The sequence below is a fragment of the Cryptomeria japonica genome, chromosome 9, assembly GCF_030272615.1.
Source record: "Cryptomeria japonica chromosome 9, Sugi_1.0, whole genome shotgun sequence".
In the NCBI taxonomy this organism is placed as follows: domain Eukaryota; kingdom Viridiplantae; phylum Streptophyta; class Pinopsida; order Cupressales; family Cupressaceae; genus Cryptomeria; species Cryptomeria japonica.
Genome location: NC_081413.1, coordinates 469,494,322 through 469,514,481, shown reverse-complemented (window position 1 = coordinate 469,514,481; position 20,160 = coordinate 469,494,322). Strand labels below are relative to the sequence as shown.

The following is a 20,160-nucleotide window of genomic DNA, read 5'->3' as shown; positions in this document are numbered from 1 at the left end:
TGAAATCGCTCTTCTATTGGGAGATTGTGTACATAACCTCTTGGTCTTCTGAAAGCTGACAATTATACTTCGAGTCCGCCAACTCTTATTCCACACTATAGAAATTTTTGGATATTGACTTCCAAATATCCCTTGGTGCAAAAGTATCATTCTCATAATAGAAAAAAGGTGCTCCTTGCATGAACACATTGATTTCCTCCGAGCGTGGCCCAATAGGTTTCACAGGAACTCCAAAACCAGTTAGACCCTCCAAACATAAATTAGAGACATCACATCAGACACTCCAGACATTGTTTGTTTGTATTGCATACTATCTATCTATTTATCACCCTTAAACACTTTCCTCTGCCATTCTCCAATTGCTCTCTTCTAGGCAGCTGATGAGCTTGTTTCCATGTCATTCAAGATAATGCCTGCTTGCTTTCTTTTAGGAAATTTGCTTGCACATGACTCTTCAACTTGTATGTTCTACTTCCGTATAGATATAAATTTTAATTCACGCTCAGATAATAATTAAACAAAATAAGCATTTGTAATGAAAAGATTTAGTCATTCGATGTTACATATTATCTGATGGAAAGATCCTAGACAATTCTTGGAGAAAGGAAACATCATTGATAATCATTTTTTGCAAATAACACTGAATCAAATAAATTAAAAATGTTTCATGTAATTTTTAAAAGTAGAACTCGTTCAATGCTTTCATGCACCAACAACAAAGCCGTCTGACCCACACCATTATGCATAATAGAACAAATCAATATAATAGGCTTCCATCAAAGCAGAAGGTAAGAGCAATTAATATCAGATGCTTACGGTTGGAAATGCTCTGTTTGACATGTTTGGAAAATGTGGAAGTATAGATTGCAGGATATGCACAAGATGTGTTTGAAATGGATTTAGAAACTTCCAACCAAATGTGATTAGTGAGTATAGATGTTGTAGTGCAACTGCCCAGGTACACATGCATGCAAAATATGTAAGCTTAGATAAGGCACATGAACTATTTGACATAATGCCTCAAAGATCACCCAATATCCAATGACGGTTGGGAGAAAGAAAACATCAATTTTTTGATAATCTTAAATATTTCTTTATTCATCACTATAAATCTATTATGAATATAGTCTCAATATTGCAGAAATTTATTCTATTATGAATGCAATATTTAGGGATGTAATCTTTATTTTTATTTTTTAATTAGGAAAAGGTCCTAATAGAATCCCCAACTAATTAATCTACAGAAAGATACCACTAAAGAAACAAATTCAATCCTCATCACTATGGTCTTGAAGGCTTTTAAGACACTTGGATTCCTATTTTGGCCCACTTTTCCTTGACCCTATGTTAAGATAGTAAACTAGTTTGAGAGAATCTATTGGGTGGGAAATTGTGTATGGTTGCAATTATTTTCATGCATGGAAAGTGATTTAAAGTTTGGACCAATAGAGGATAAGTATTTCTTGAACCTTCAAGGACATGTGTAGAGCACCGCATGGATGTTTCTCCATTATTGAACTCTTTGAATATGTAAGTAAATTATTTTTGGTTGATGACACGGTAAGTGTGGTATTTGTCTTTTCGATATGTTGTGGATAATATTAATCAAATATGGAATTTTTTTGATGCTATATACACTATGTTTTGGATTGAATTTAGGTAAGCGAAGAGGTAATGGAAGATTAAAAGAGGTACACAAAGGAAGAAGAGTGAAATAGGTGGTTTGGGATGGAGGTTACAAGTATATATGATAATTCGTATGGATAATTTGTTGTCTATAAAGAGGCAAATAAGCTATCACAACTTCAACATGAATGAATGCCTCATCTACAGAAGTAAAAGGTACCTCTAATGGTTTCAAATTTTGTCAAAATAGTTATGATATACCAAATAATCAAGTGGAATATCCTTTAGGTAACTAATATTATCTTCAAACTATTTATTTTGATTTTCATCATATCCTTTCCATGTGCATTTCCCTTGGTTTTAGTCCCATTTTTTCTTTATTTTATATATATTCAAAACAAAATTTATAGATGCCTCTACTTGTCTCACCACTCATTAATTGTTTGGGATTTTCATTCCATTCACCAAGGTTGGCATCTATTCTAAGACTTTGTGTCATGGCCAAGCTAAATTATTTGCCTCTAGTTTCTCTCCAATCTAGTCACCTAGTAGCATGTGAAATCTATCTCTTCCTAATTATTATTCCCTCCATCTTGTTAATGACCATTTCATTAATGAATCCTTCCTCATAATTTTGGATAAGTGAGACAATGTTAGCTCAAGGAATCTTTTCAATCCTCTTTCAATATTCTTTCCCAAGTAATAATCTTGCATATTGGAAAATAAATTACGCTTCTATTTTTCCAAGCAAATCTACAGATATAATGTTTAGATTTATTCTAAAGTACTCATTGTGACTCATGTTTACTACTCTTCCTATTAGTCTCATTCCAATATCTCCTAAAAAAAAAAAAAAAATTGCATTTATATTTTATTTGTCTCCCCTAAATATCCACAAAATTTGGAACAATAATACAATTTTTCAATAATACTATGAGCATCACTTTGATGAAATGAGTACTAAGTGATCCATTCTTATGAGGGGTTCATGTAAACTACTCATGAGAATGGGTCAGCTTGACTCTAAAACTATGCAAGTGAATCTTGATATAAATATCATAGTATGAAAGTCTTGTGAAAACACTCATTCTTCTAGCATTGAAAGTTGTGAGAGAGTTATTAAGGGGATTCTCATGTGTATAGATTCAATGTATAAGTTCAAGACAGATTTTGAGGTGATATTTCTTTCCTTTTGGTACATCTATCTTTAAATTGGATGTTCTTTTGCCTTCATGGTAGGGAGTAAGTAATTTTTATGTGGGTTCCTTTTTTCATTCTTGGATTATTAAGGAAAACATAGTTTGTGAAGAGGAGGTTTTGCTTGTTATCTTATAAAAAAATTGGGTATTAGCTATTATAATAAATGATAGACAAAACAATGTCCTCTAAGGCTGTTGAAAAGAAATATCTATATGATGGATTCTCTTCCCAATTTATCTTCAAAGTTATTTAGTAAATATTTGGGAAACCAAAATAGGGTATGTTGATTTGCAAAGGAAGAACTAAATCTCCCAAGCTTGTTCCAACAACCATAAAATTTTATGATTGGGATGCAAGGGAGATTAGTGGATTTGATGGGTTGGCTTTGGCTAGATTCACCTAAGACAATTGATGATTTATTAGGCATTGTTGTCGTCGATGCATTGTTAAGGTTATTATGGTTGATTATCAAAGCTAGTGGGATTCAAATATAGAGGCATGTTTAAGATAATTCTTATCATTGGTTGGTTAATAAAAATATGGTTTCAAGATTGATGCACAAACATATTAGAAGGGCACTTTTATGATGTATGTGAAATAATCACATTATTAAGCAAAATAATAGGTAATCTATGGGCAAGAATACTCCATATATAGATATTCTATATGAGGGACATGACTAATTCCACAAACTATAAGATTGACTAGGCTTTTCTCATTAGTGGAATCATATAATAGCTAGTGTGTATTGTTGGCTAGATGCATGAATTTGTAGTTTCCATACAACTAAGAAATGATAATGTTTCTAAGTACAAACCAAGTGGGAACTATGGACCCACTAATCTTATTTGTAACCACTCGCCACGACTATATTATGATAACTCTCTTATTGATGATAGAGAGTATCTAATACATTTATTAAGACCCTGATTATGGTCATGGTAGACCACACAAAGAATGACTTCCATAGGAGGCTAAGAAGGTGATCCATGAACAAGAGTTTGTTTCATTCAATCCTTAACATTAACTATCATTAAGGTGGAGAAATTTTTGAGGTGAGAAATTTAGTGAAATATTACTTAATATTCTAACTGGAGATATTACATACTAATCATGAAGTGTGAGTTCATATGACTCACTAATATATAATGATAAAGTATTACATAATTAAAATTGTAAAAAACACTACCTATTCGATATTAAATTTATTATTATTCTAATGTGCAAAGAATAAACAAGATTATCTAGGAATTAAATCTGTTACGGTTTCATCATTAATAGATGGATGGATTGAATGAGTGATCGGTGAAGTAGTTGAATTTGTGCCTATAATTCTAGAGGTTGGAGAGTTTAAAAGCATTGCATGTACATCGATCATTGACGGCCGAATTAATGCATCTACTTGTGCACATAAAAGGCCCACATGAATGCATCTTAAAACTTACTCATTGGATATGCTTTCTACTATTGCTTTGTCAATCACATCCACAATATTTCCTCTCGCAAAAGATTTCCATACCTAAACAAGAATGACTAATACTCATCTCGATGAGATATATAATATAAAAAAATTGTTTTATCTTGTATTTTCACCACCAGCTTAACCTCGTTTAGAAATTGCTCCTTTCCTTGCGTTGATTGAACGAAAAGTCTCTTTACTGCTATTTGTATTCCATTTGGCATTGTCCCTTGACAGAAAGACAACACAATAATCTTATGATTATATCTCACTATGAATTTATAACCGATTCCAGAACTATAAATTGAGTAAAATACTGCTTGAAACTTGTTTTGATAAATTAATCGAGATTAGAAAAGAGGACCACTAAGGAAAACTCATTAATCCTATGTTTATATCTGACTATAAATTTATAACCATTTCCGGAACTATAGAAAAGAGGGCCACAAAGGATTATGTTACCTTGTATATAGCGCCAAATCCTCCCTTTCCAAGCTTGTTATTTTCATGGACATTGTTAGTTGCGGCCTTGATATTTTCCAACTTACATATTATCTCCTGCTCCTGGCCAATCGTTGTGTCTACCTCTCTGTCTGGATTCTCTGGATAAGTATTACACGGGGAGAAATGGGGGTGATGGGGGAGGAGATTACAATCTTGTATCAGGATATAGATTTATTTTCCAACCATAATGTAATGAAAATGAACTGAAAATTTTCTTGATTTTGTTCTAATACCCTAACTAGCAAGGAATTTTGTTGATACAACTGTAGCACAAGTTCAAGAAAATTTCACTGCAAAAATATCATTCCTCAAGAGCGCTCGCATCCATAATTCTTTCTCAAAGATGACTTCTTCCTCCGTCCGTAGCTCTTATTGTTGTTGATAGAGGCTCGTGCGTCGCCGTTTACACAGCCCATTTTGGGCTCCCTTGCGGTCGTCCTCGCTAGTTATGTGCCAGCCCTTGGCACTTTGTGCCTGTGGCACTTCATTCCCCCGTTCCCCGCTACGGCCGTGTTTGTCACACCAATGATTGCTACAGAGGCGGGACGAATGAGAGGCGGCATTTTGTAAAGAGGCGGGATTTTGGTCTTTTCTTTTTTTTTAAGTAGTGCACGCGGTCGTCGGAATTTCGACGAACACGGGCACTTTTTCTAAAAAAACCCTAATGTCATTGCATTTCGTCGGAATTCCGACAAAATCGGGCATTTTTTCAAAAAAAATCAAGTTTGATCACAATATACCTTCTCCGTCGAAAACCTCCGTCGGAATTTTAGGCTAAATGTATTAGTGAGAGGTTGCTTTGCATCGACTTGGGATACATTTAACTTGTGTTGTATCTGTAGAAATATGTATCCTAGGTCGATGCAATGCAACCTCTGCTCCACCAATACCAGATAGAAGAGAAAGTACTTTAATTTAAAGCCATCCAGATAAAATGCTTTCAAGACATATATTAGGTATAAAAGGAAGCCTACCCTATCATTTGAAGGGGTTTACCTACAATTCAAGTGATCTCTTAATTATAAAATCAATTCAATTCCAAGTGAACAAGCAATCAAGCATTCATCAAGCATTGAAGGAGAATTCAAGTTAAAGCACACCATTTTGCATGACATCCTAAAACCTTGTGTCATGAGGATTCAAGAAAGATTCATCAAGGTATCATGTTCAATTTTAAGCATTTTTAGATTAGATCTATCCTTTCCCTCAAAAGGAAAACATTATACTTCAAGGTTAATTCACAACCCGAGGTTTGACCTAGGAAAGCCCCCATCAACAAACCTATTTTTTGTCATTTGTGTGTACGAAATTGATTCAGGAGTTACATGTGAAGAATTTGGAAAAGTAAATGATGACAATCAAACTCAAATTTTAATGGCATGAAAAGCATACACATTCATTTTGTCTACATCCGACAAGTGGAGGATCTGGTCGATCCGCACCTCCTAGTCCCAACAATTCTACTTGAACACTCTGTCACGGGAGAAGAGATATGACTTCTAGGTATACTAAGGAGATGCTTACTATTAGTCATATGATAAGAGAAAATAGAAGAAACGTGAATACTACTAGCTAACAAGTTGTGTAATGTTGGGTGATTCATGTTACATCATGGATTTCATTGGCTAGCAAGTTGTGTTACGCTAGGTGATCCATGATAGAGAAGATTAACAAACAAAACCATTTGTTCGCAAGGCAATCCAAAAACTCTACTACAAAATGGTTGTTGTAGTGACACAAAACACAAACAACAATAATAACCAACACTTGCAAAGGTGTAAACAACAACAATGGTAACACTAGCATTAATCCATGCTATTCCAAGTAACGAATCTCAAAAAAAAATAACCATGCCCTAGGGGGCGCTATGTACCACAACACTTCTAGTTTGAGGGTATAACATAAATGAATTAACACGAGAAAAAAGGAGAGCTCATATGCCTCCCCTTAAGATGTCAACATACCTCTAGGTTGATATCTTAAGGTAGATAGCGATCAAGGTCGATAAGCACCTTCAACGCCAAGAAGATACCCTTAATAAACATACATGCATTCCAAGCTAGGAAGAAAGATCCTTGTACATGCCTCATTGCTATAAGAAAGGAAGAGATAGTTGTAAAAGAGATCTTATGGAAACATTAAACATAATTTAAAAGATGGAAACCAAAAGAATGCAGAGAGATAAAAAAAAACTCTATAGAGCAACTATTTTACATACCTCAAATACAAGATTGTAGGGTGGAACATTAAAAAATGGCAAATCAAGGAAAGAATGAAAGATCCACACCAAATTCTTATACAATGCAGTCCAGTTGAAGGATTTTCATTCAACACGAGATAGTGAAGGGGTCATTATGATGATTTATTTGAAGGTTCATGAATTGCCAGCGTAGCATGAGGATGTATGATGTCAACAATAGCAAAATGATATTATGATGGTGGTGAAACTACAAAAAGTTTTGATCATATTTTTATTGAGCATGAAAGCAACCACCTTGAGCTCATGAATGATAGGCATCATGTTGTAGAGTATCAACCCTTGTTGAACAAGGGTGTCACATTTTTTAGGCTCGATCAGTGCAAGGAGACATTTTGTGTATATGAAGTGGTTTCAATTAGCCATTTTGTGTATAAGTAGAGAGGAGATATCGATGTCTTCGTTTATTTGCCTACAAAACAATGAAAGAGGTCCTAATCAAGGAACACACACGTCCAAGCAAGGAGAGAATTTGGATTCTGGACAATTCTATGCAAGAAAGGATATCAAGTTATAAAAGATAAAAATCAACAAAGGTAAAGTGGATCCTTAAAAAAGAGGAACAATTGACAACTATTATTCTTGCTCCACAATGTAGAGACAAGAAGAACTAGGCTATTACGTTGCCTCCCAAGTATGATTGCACATGAAATTGTAGTACCATGAATGACAATGAGCCCCTAATAGGTAATTAAGCTACCAATGTCATATAGCAAGATAAAAACATAATAAGTTATAAATGTCATTTAGAAGGAATATGATGAGTGTATAACTCATTGTCACCTATTATTTAAATGTTACTAGAACTACAATAAGTTGTTGAATTTTAATCTCCAAATCATGACATTCATTACTGGAATAGTTCATGATGCTTGAAAAAAGGATTGTCCTAATTTTGTTTATGGTTTTTTCTTCAGTTTTTCAAGGGGAGAGTAATAAAGTTGGCTTTAAGAAACTCATACAAAATTATCTCTTGTTGTGATATTAAAAGTTGTTGGAAAAGTCATAGATATATTAGACAATGGGGGAGGGGATGTCAACAAAGGAGGAGGATAGAAACCTAAATCGGTGTATATCACTTAACAAACCATCTGATACTTAATCGACGTGTCTATCATATGCAAGACAACCAATACTAATCGGTATGTATTAGTTAAGCCCGATAACAATCAATGTTCACAATTAATATATTAACCGATATTAATCAGAGTGCATTGGTTAAGCCCGATAACAATCGGTGTTCATAGTTAATATGTTAACCAATATTAATCGGAGTGCATTGGTTTTAATGTAAACTGATACCAATCGATATTCTGTGCTATGAGATTTACAACCGATGATTATCGGTAGTTAAGCATTGATCGAACTTTGCAAGTAATGTTGAATATATACAAATTTAAGAATGATCATCGATCAAATGAAGGAACAATAGCTTGAAGTCTTCATCATAGTTTATCGATAGGATAGATGATTGAATGAGACTTCATTTATCTCTCATTCAATCATTTATCTTACCGGGGCTATCATGCATTAACAGGATAGAGGGACCTTATATCAAATTAAAGAAGGCATGAGGGTGATATATGTACTAGTGTAATTATTATACATTTTGAATATTTATCCTTAGTTATAGTAAGACCAAATTACAAGTTACATTCAATATAGGACCACAAGTTACATCACCCTATCTACAAGTTACATTCAATATAGGACCACAAGTTACATCACCCAATTAGGGTCAGACCAAATTACAAGTTACATTTATAGGGCCTGTCCTATCCACAAGTTACATTATATTTAGGTCTTGCCCAAGCAAGACATAATTACAAGTTACATGTATTTGGGCCCAGCCCTAAGTTTGAGTTACATAATAGATAATACATGTGTATTTTAATTGTCATTGACAATATTAAAATACAATAGATAGGTATTCGAGCTAGCTACTATTTCAACACATTCTAACACATGTATCTATTTCTATGCAATAATTAGTAGTAGCTACATAGACTAGCATGGTGCATAAGTTATTTTCTAATAGTGCCCTTCATATGCAATTCTTTCAAGATTATTTAGTTGTATTTACCTTCTTAGGTTATGCAAATGGAGATTAGATTAGGTTATGTATCTACTTTCTTTCTCTGTAATTCTCGTTGTGTTTAATAAAATTTTATCCCTTTGGTGAAAAAAAAGGAGGTTGATAATAAATATCTATGTTGTCTATTAGTTGATTCCCATGCCAAAACTTATCACACAAGCTGAAATATGATAATCTTGGTTAAAAAATCTCATACAAAAGAATAATGAGTTATGTCTTAAGTTTCATTGCATGGTGTTATGTGACATTGGATAAGTTTGCTACTGTTAATCATGAAAGATGATGGACTAATCATGGATGGTGCTGAAATTGTTACAACAAACCCAATGGAGCCGTGGTTTACTCACAAGGTTGATCAATATGAAATTTCAAGCAGCTTCCTGGGTTCCATAACAATTGCAATTGTGGTCTACTTCACTCAAATGTCATGAAAACAAAAAGTGTCTGCGGGTCTGCTTCGAGGTCGGCCCGAATGATCGCTATTGGTAAATGCCAATGCCCACCACTTGGGGTGGGGGGGGGCGGGAATGTTGGGTTCAGACTCGACAATTACCCCCAACAATGCTTCGACGACCAGCTTATTGATATATTATGTTGCTTCCTCTGTCCAAAAAAAACGGGTCGTGGCTGGGGTTTGTCACTATATTGTATATTGTATAGATAGTCAACCACACCACGACCACGAAGTGGGGGGCCTTCAATCCTTGTTCGAGTTCCTTCCACGGCCGAGTAAAAGATTCTGCTTCAAAGATCCTGCACTTTGTTCCAGTTCCTGCAGGAAAATTCCACCATAAGAACAAAAACCAGTTAACCGCTTGACCAGTGGTTCCCGCCTAAACAGCTATGACCAGGAACAAGCAATGAGTAGTGGCGGAGGCAAGGCTGGGGGATTCTAGCAAACAAAGGCGGAATTGTGGGCGGGAATACGTTGTTGGGGCGGCAACGAGAGAATGGGAAGAGGCCACGAAAATGATTTGAAATGTCTTGGTCTTTTGTTTGTTTTTTTAAGTAATGCCCGTTGTCGTCGGAATTTCGACGAACACGAGCACTTTTTGTAAAAAAATACAAATGTTGTTGCCAATTCCTTCTCTGCCGCAAACATATATTGAATTATCGTCGGAATTCCGACGAATGCGGGCAATTTTTCAAAAAAAAATCAAATTTGTTCACAATATACCTTCTTCATCTAAAACGGCCACAGGAATTTTAGGGCAAATGTATTAGTGCCTCAATTTCTTACCTATCTAGGGGTCTTGATTCAACTATTTCAAACGTAGAAGGAAATTGAATCACATCTTCTTGTTTAGTCTATTATGATTGCAATGTAACAAAAGGAGGCTCAGTTTCTCTAAAAATAACCTTTTGTGCAATAGGGTCCCAAAGCTTGTAGCCTTTCATACCATAACTATATTTGATGAAGATACATTTCACAACCTCGTTATCTAACTTTAGTCGCTTCTCCTTTGGCACATGTGCATATGCTTCACAACCAAAAACTCTAAGATGTATCAATGAAGACTTATGACTCGACCATGCCTCCATAGACATTTTGTCAACAAGAGCTGATGTAGGAGACCAATTAATCAGGTAGCAAGCAGTGGCAACAACTTTAGGCCAAAATTTTTGTTTTAGACCAGCACCACTCAACATACTCCTAGCCTTCTCTATCAATGTCATGTTCATTCTTTTTGAAACTCCATTATATTGTGGAGAGTATGCATGCCAAGATATTTACATAATCTATCAAATCATTAGAGAAAAATTCACTGCCATTATCAGTTCTCAAACATTTTATTTTCTTCCCAATCTGCAACTCAACCATTGCTTTAAATTATTTGAATCGACTGAAAACTTTAGATTTACTCTTTAGAAAATATACTCATGTCCTTCTATTATAATCATCAATAAATGAAACATAAAATGTGGATTTTGCAATGGAAGGAACATCTATAGGACCACACACATCAGGATGAATACGATCCAACACACTTCAAGATTTATGAGAACTCGAGTAAAATTGTATATGATTTTGTTTTCCATAAATGCAATGCTCACGAATATCAAAATCATTCAAACCTTCAACAAGGTTTTTCTTTTTCAAGGCCCCTAGACCCTTTTGTCTAATATGGTGAAGTCTCTATTGCCATAACATAGTCTTATTTGTAGGTAATAACTTTGATTTTTAAAAAAAAAAAAAAAAGAAGGTACCCTTAGGTACCCAGAAGCTATGACCCTCTATTGAAGGTGAAACCTTCACCTCTTCCAACAAAGTATTCACATATTTAATTTTCACATAAGTGCTATAACACTTGGTAGTACATGCATCTATCTTATAAAGTGTGCCAAATCTAACACCTCTAGCAATCACCATAAAACCTCTACCATTTTGCATCCCGCTGTAGAAAACACTACTTGCACACCCGCATATATTCAAATTTAAATAGTGGATGAATTTCATTCTCAACCCCTCTATCATCCACAAAGCCCTCTTTTTTTCTTAAAAGAAGTCACCTTACCAATACTAGCAAAGACTTTTGCCAGATGGGCAAACCTTCTTTCACTTGAGTAATTGGCAACATTCTCCTCTCGAGTCTTGTCACCCTTCAAATTAATGAAAGTGGAACCAATATTAACATTAGTCACAAACGGCTTTATTTTAACCTTCTTGTTGGTGTCTTGTAGGGGTAGTACAATACCTTTTAGCAACTTTAAGATATACAAGAATATCCTCTAAGAGAACCTCATGAAGCTTCTTCATCTTGGGAATAACTTCAAAAATGGGAATGGGAAAGCCCTTCTTCCACTTAGAAACAAGGGTGGATAGAGGAGGCTCAAAAATTCATATCACCCATCCTCTTAGAAGTAGGGTTTGAAACTTCCTCAATAAAGGGGATTTTCTTTTTATCTTTGTCATCAGAAGAAGAATAATCTTTATTTTTTGTGTGGCTTAGAAGAGGAGCTAGGTTTAGAGACTTTAGTAGTTGAATTAGAGATAGTCACACTAGCACTAGGAATTAACATAGGGGTTATTGGGAGATTGCAATTTAAAGAGCATTTATAAGACTCTCGTGCAGGGGTGCATAAGCCTCTTCTTTAATACATTTTAATATGAAAGATATTAGAAAATATGGGAAACAGATTAAATTACCATGTCTTAAATGATCAAACAATAAGGAATGGCATCCATGGACAATAGCAAACCTTCCTTCTAAGATAAAGTATTGAATCAAATGGAAACTTGCTAGAGGCCAAGGAGAATCAAAACAACTCTATTGTATCCATTCTAGTGTCTGGTAGTGAATCCCCTTTTTCCAAAAAAGAATCAATGATATGTTGGTAATTGGTCTAGCTAAGTCTTTGAACCTAGACCCCTTCACAACATAAACTAGATACCTGCACAATCATCTCCTTAGTGACAACGAACTTAACTCCTCCAATAGACACCTATCTAGTCCTCCAAGAATTCAAGAACTAAGCAATCAAAGTATTGGGATGCCCTCTCATTGTTAGTAATAATGGCACAATAACATCTATGTCAAATATGGCCCAAAGTTCCACATTCTTTTCCAAAGAAGCACAAGATTTCAATTCAAGCCTAAAATGTTGTCCCCCCATCTTAAGTAAAGTGTGAAGGATAGTTTTTAGAACACAAAGGGAAATAAAGATTCAAACAAGGCATAAGATATTCAAATGGTGAAAGAGAGTGCATTTAATGGAATTCCCCTTCCATCCCTATGTCATATCATCATATGATTAAACCATCACAAAATATCTGACATTATGACATGAATGAAAAATAAGTATCATTATTACTCATCACCTTTCTTAATAAACTCAATACAAGCTTTATGTTACCTTTAAAATAATAAATGCAACTAAAATAATTGTTTCTTGAGCCTTTTGAGGTAACCCATGCATATTATTCATCTTCAATAGGGAGAAATCTTGACCTGTTTGTCCATTATTTAAAATATCTGTAACACTAATTAGAAGCTCCTTAGCATGATTCCAATACAACCAATCATTATACTAAGGCCCATATTTGCCAAAATATATGTGACCTGATTGCCCTCCCTATAGTTGTGACTAAGATTAACTTTGAATAAGATATAAGTAGAGGATCTGATTTTCTCAATTGTCTTTTAACTTCCAAGGGGTCATTTGTCTTTTGAATCAGATCAATTATGACTCTAGAGTGCCCTTCTATTTCAACTCGTTGGAACCCATAGAGCTGAATTCTCTTCATTCTCCACCACAGAGTTGTTCTCTTGGCTTCATTAATAGTTTTGCAACCAATTTTTATAGCAAAACTTTCAATCATAGTGTCTTTTTCATATCTCAAATTACCCCAACAGTTGCTTGAATGTAGTACAATTTCTTTATGTAATGTACTAACATTTGTAGAAATCAAGAGGCCTTTAGAACTTATGGTGAGAATTGTGATTTGCATAGACAATGTATTTCATTGTTTAATCTCAAATTTTAATAATTTGTGAAAAAAAATTTGTTATCAACAATTCAATTCCAATATTCAAGGCTACCCCTTAAAGACAATGGAAAAATATCAGATGAATCCTACTTTTGTGTGTTCTTTGATTTGAATCAGATAAATGGAAGTGTATTGTATCCTAGTTTTGTGTGTGCTTTGATTTCATGCAAGAATCAGATAAATAGAAGTTTATTGTGGCCTGTTACCATGATTGGTAGACCACAAACAAGTAATCTGGTTGATGTGATAGGTAGAGGCATTAGAAAATATCGTAAATAAGATTATCGATTCTTGGTATGTTGCATCACTGTTGACCCATATCCTATGACACAAAACCTTCCCAAAGAAAACATGTGTCAAAACAAAAAACAAAAAATTCCTCAACCTAAAAAGTTTACAATATTGTAACTTACAGTCAAAATCAAAATCTAACAGAAAAATATATTGACAAATGAAAGCTGTTCACAGACAGAAACCTTTATGTTTCTTAATAATATGTCCAGACTCATCAAACATAATCCACACATCGGTCCTTCCACAATCATACCACATATATCTGCAAATGCAGTAAATATTGTATATGACTTAGGCCTTATGACACTCCAACATTTCTGCTAATTCTTAAATAGGTATACTGTAGAATATTTTACATATACACATTATTTCCATCATTAGTTGTAGGGCTTCTTCTCAAAATCTTCCAAAGGATAGAAACAGGCCAGATCTTAGACTAACATTTGGGGAAATCAAGAGGTATTTTGACATGGTACTTTCTTGTATTGGTAGGATTTTACTATTTTCTAACTACAGCACAAGAAAAAGCATTAATAACATATGTGTTAGCTTGCAAGGTTATCAAGGGAGTTTTCAACCCAAAGGGCTATGCAAGACCATATTCTCATTAACTTTCGGTATGATCTTTGGAACAAATGCAAGAGGAATATGCTGTAGTAAAGTAAATAGAAACCCTAATAACCAATGAACGTTCAATAAAAGGTGAAACAAAATAATGGAGGGTGAATGCATTGTACATAAGTCTTACCAGTTTTTGGGAAAAATCTCCCAGCAAACTTTGAAGAAATATGAACACACATCAAAGCTCCTTTCCTCCTTGAATTTGTGTTTGGCGTGAATTATACCAGCTCTTAAGCACTCCTTGCAATCTTCATTTTTGTTATTCATGATTAATTCAATAATAGTCTTCTACATTAAACAAATTCACTGTTGAGAGTCGACAGAAGAAAGTGACTAAAAATAGGAATACATCGAATTACCAATTTAAATCATAAAAGTTAGTCAAATTGCCATCAATTTCTCCATGCTCCTCGCCATAATCATTTTCACTCCCTGCCATATGTGTTTCCCAACGTCATCCTTATAATGTCGTGACAATGGCTTGTCAGTTGACTGAACGGATATTTCTTACTGTAATCATTTTAAAATCTGTAATTTACCACGCATTCATGACCCCCCTTTCCACTCGCCGCCATTAACACCACAATGGACCATTACCGTATAAATTACCCTTAAGAGGTAAAAGATTGCAGCCAATTACATTGATGATAGTTCACTTCTTAATTATTTTTAGTTATAAATTTGCATCTTTTGTTGAGAAAAGATAAATATTTTTTCAGTATAGAAAAATTCTAAGTTCTCATTTGTTTTCAAATAGAATTAGGATGGGTGCAACTCACGTCCAGGTTTTCAGTCTGGGTGCAGCCCAGGTGCACCTATGGTACATTGTGGGTGATATGGGTGATACTTTGGGCAATACATAGAACTCATCTAGGCGAACTCAGGGGTACCTGCCTTCAAAAGCAGGTTTGTTTTTTTTTAGAAAAAAAAAATTTAATATATTTAAATGCATTCCAATGTCGTATTTTGTTTCAATTTTCTCTTATTTGGTGTTTAGGACTCATTTTGGCAAACACAAAACATCAAGAACTCCATTTTTTTCTTCCAAATTACCATTGTGGAGTTTCAAAGTTGCTTCATTTTTTTCATTTTTTTTCGAAGGTGAAGGCTATGGAGGAATAAGATGCACATCAAAAGCTTAGGAATCATTGGAAAATGAAGATTTAGCCATCAAAAGTGAGTAAATTTTTTATTTTTTAAAGTTTTGAAAAAAAATTCAATTTTTTATAAAAAATTTAGGAAGTTTTGAATTTTTTTTAACTTATTATGCATAATAAGAGGTTATAATGTCAATTTTTATTTTGTTTTTTCAATAATGTTTTCCATTTTAGGTTCATACATAATGGTTGAAACTGGAAGTTCTAGTTCAATTGCCTGGGGCAGAAATGAAGAGAGTCCTTTTAGAATTAATGCAATGTTGCCTCTTCAGCAATATACAACAATAATTAAACAAATGTTTGGTGGTGGAAGTTTTCTTTGGCAGTGTAACCATTGCAACATAGAGTATACGAGGTCATATTTTTGAGTGAAAGTTCTCTTATTGCCGTCTTTTCACAAGAAATAAAAGCTTGTCAGAGGCCAAATATAAAAAGGTTGCCACATGATCTAATAATGTTTATATTAAAGAACAAAAGGATGCAGACATGAGAAGTAACAAATCAAAGAGTATTATTGCTCATCCTCTTGCCAAGAAAAGCTTGGGGAAACTTCCTAGTGGCTTGACACAACCAATTGGCCCACATCCTATCATGTCAATGCCACCGTCCTCTAAACAATAGAACATTTTGCTTTCATGAAAATGAGGCCTATTTGACAAGACCTTCAAAAATTAAATTATAGAGGTTGTGGATTAGAGAATTGCTTATTGCATTTATGGCAATGGGCTTCCGTTCAACATTATTAGATCACTTTATTGGCAAGAGATGGTGAATAACCTTTGCAATAGACCTCATGATTATGTTTGTCCCAAGTATGAAAAGGTGTGAACCACCTTATTGGCAAAGGAGAAAGTTTTAATAGAGACATTATTGAGCATGATCAAGAATACATGACTTGAAATAGGTGTATCCATCATTTTTTTATGGATGGAAAGATTGAAAAAATAGATCCTTAATTAATGTTATAGCAATGTCCCCTAAAGGGACAATGTTTTTTAAGGCAGTGGATTGTGAGAGGCAAGTAAAAGATGTAAGTTTCATTGTCAATATCCTCATAGAATCCACTAACATGATGGGACCTAAAAATGTTATCCAAGTCATAATGGCCAATGCTAAAAATTGTAAAGCAGCTGGGTCTAGAGTGCAAGATACAGTCATATTTTTTGGACATGTGCACTCCACTTACTCAATTTAATATTGCAAAAGATTGGCACACAAATTGAATGGGTCAAACAAGTCTGCATGGGATTCACAAGTTTGTGACTAATCATCATATGCCACAAGCCAGATTTATGACCTTCTCCAACTTGAAGTTGTTTAAGGTAATTTAAATTTTATTTTTCAATTTTTCAATTTTTATTTATTTCTATTGTTGATATGTGACATGTGTTTTTTTATACTATGTTAGGTTGTCGAAACATGATTTGCATCTCATACAATCGTCTTAAGACGATTTGTGCAGGTGTGAGAGGCCCTCAATTCTATGGTCATCAACAACTTGTGGAGTGTATGGGCGTAGTCAAGCACTAAAAGAGCCCAAAAAGTAAAAGCATTGGTCCTAGATGATTGGTAGTGGAATCATGTTGAATATGTTTTAAATTTTATTGAACCCATCATGAGCATGATTAGGTATGCTGACACTGATTGACCATGTTTGAGTGAAATTTATGATGGCATGGACTTTATGGTTGAGAAAATAAGAACAATAATAGAGGTCAAGGAACTTGACCCAATGAAAACATTTTTCAAAAGTGTGCAACAAATTATCATCGACTCTTGGTACAAGATGGCCACCCCCTTACATCTCTTAGCATTTGTTTTCTCGCCGAAGTATTATAACAAAGAGGTACTTGCATTGCCGAGGGTGGTGGCACCATATAGGGATGGGGAGGTTGCGACTAGGTATAAGACTGCATTTAGAAAGATATATACAGATGATAAAATTCGAAATATTGTCTTGAGCGAGTTTAACCAATTCATATTTTCAAAAAATCATGACGTTTTCGCTTTTCATGACAAATATAGGATAGTGTTGACGAGCATTAGTATCTACATGATCAAGGTTCCATTTTCTTGCAACTTCTTGCAATTAAATTACTCTCCCAAGTATGTATCTTTTTAATTTTTCATTCAATGCTATCATGCTATATATTATATTAAAATATTTTTATTTTATAATTTATGTTTTATGTTTTGATTCTTGAATTATAAGATTAAATACTAAATGTTGTATGCAAACTCAACAAGTTGCAAGTTCTTCAGCTAAGCAGAATTGGAGTATATACTCTATCCACTCAGTCAAGCACAACCGTTTGGGTGCAAAAAAATTAGAAGATTTTGTCTACATATATTCCAACCTTCATCTATTGTCACATAAGAAATCTGAATACAATGAAGGTGTGACAAAGAATTGGTATCTAGCCCCTAAGTGTGCTGATTTAGATGCTACAATTGCACAACGTGCTCAAGTCTCTATAGATGACGCAACTCTTGCACTTGACATAGCTAGTGGGAGTGGCAACCTAATGGATTGTGGTTCAAATAAAGTTAAACCAAATGTTCGCCTTGATGCTTCTAATGAAAAAGAATATGAATATTAAATATTGATTGAACTTTGAATTTTCATTGCATAATGACATTTTGAGACTTGAATATTCTCATTTTTGCAACACATGAATATAATATTATAATATTATGAGGTATTTAAAAATTCTATATATTTGCAATTATGGATTTATGAGTATCACTCTTCTTATAATTGATAATTTTGAAGTTTGCATACACACACAATCGCTGCACCTATACCTGTAACCAAGGAAAAAAATTTGCCATACCCTCGTACCCGCACCTATACCCAAACTGGCAACTTAGATCACCAATTAACTCCTTGCAATAGTATTGCCTAACAGCAAGTACTAATAATAAAAACATAAATTATGTTTTCTAAATTAAAGTTACTTTTTGGATAACTTAATTAAATTATTAAATTATTTCCTTGGTTCGAAAAAGATACATGACATGTACATTTTGTATTTGCTAACAGTTTTAATTGATAAATCCTCCATAATAAAAGTATTCCTGCCACCATCCTATTAAGAATACAACTGCATGCCACCCTTCAGCCCCATATATATATTGGAGGGCAACTTTTCCGCAACTTTTCACCTTCCCCACCATAACATTACAAAACCAGCCCTCCCTTCTTTCTGTTGATTCTCTTATATTTTTGGTTTTATAACAACCTCAATTCACATGTAAAACAATCTGTCAAAAGTGGAATTACTGACCACAATAGAAAAATGTTTTCCCTCTATAAATCAAAGTTATATGCTGAATTTACAAGGCTTGGAATACAAGTATTTATACCCTATGTGTATAAATAACTACACAAGAAACAACCACAAACTCGGTGGGTATGAGAAAAACCAAATGAAAGCATCTTGAAACTGGTTTTCACAATTGCCTCTTGCCCTTCCTCTTTTTTTTGCTATTTTTGGCACGACTATTGGTCTCCATGTTAGAATTTTCCTGTGCACCATCACCACTGTCAAATGTGCCAGTTGCCATTGCATTTGCAAGCCACTTGAAAAACTCTTCCTCTGTCATATTTTCATTGAAGTTTGTAGCCATTCCCCCATTGGCAGTGTCTTTGTATCCTTGAGAACGCCCACATGCAGGTCCCTTACCCATTATAGTAGTATTGATGTGGAAAGTTGGTTTATGAGTGTTCGGTGTACATTTCATCCCCTGTGCCAAAACATTAATTGTTCTTAGAACATATTGTTTAACTTCAATCCAATATCATTTTTTTCTTAAAATTTATAAAAAACATTAATTATTCTAAAGCAACTAACAAAAATTCAATAACTACCATACAACACATTCAATTGCATTGGTACTTTGTGCTCTTGAATTTTTCAATAGAGCAAACCTCTTAGGGTGGTCTGCAATTGACGTATTTACATCACTGATATGCAGTCAGATTACTTTTATGCAACTCTGGCAACTAGGTCATTGATGTACGATTTAACTTAATTTTCTAAGAATAAATTGCAAACCCAAAAAAGACTTTTTCATTTAATTGGGATTTAACTAGGAAAAAACCAAGTTAAAATAAGGGTTAGAGTTATGGTGTACTTTAAAAAAATGCTGAGATTGCTGTCAAGAAAAAAGAAAGGTATAAAAATGAGCACAATTGACCAAAATGCAGGTTTTATAGACAAAATTCGCAATTTTTTAGATATTCCAGAAACTCATGATTCCCAAAAGATTGTGATTTAAATTAAAATTTAAATCATTTAATCAGGAATCATTCATTGATTGAATCACACTTCTTTGTCCAAAAAACTGGGTTGACTGATTAATGGAAACAATTGTGAGGCTTTTGGAGAAAATATGAGAAATTGGCAGAAAGGCCAAGTGGAGATTAATTGAGATAAATTGCAATTTTTTAAAAAG

General features: G+C 34.1%; 1 protein-coding gene across 7 annotated transcripts in view; it reads right to left on the bottom strand.

Moving 5' to 3' along the window:
• The window catches only part of LOC131075937 (uncharacterized), a 102,760-nt gene that overhangs the window by 23,121 nt on the left and 59,479 nt on the right, over positions 1–20,160 (bottom strand). For 6 of the 7 annotated variants that reach the window (XM_058012905.2, XM_058012903.2, XM_058012904.2 and 3 more), the window contains one exon: positions 18,711–19,449. The exons of the other annotated variant lie outside the window; for it this stretch is intronic. In XM_058012905.2, the coding sequence (XP_057868888.2) occupies positions 19,156–19,449 (294 nt within the window). In that variant the 3' untranslated portion in view covers positions 18,711–19,155. Of the gene's footprint in view, positions 1–18,710; positions 19,450–20,160 lie in introns of those variants that run through there. 7 annotated transcript variants of the gene reach the window in all.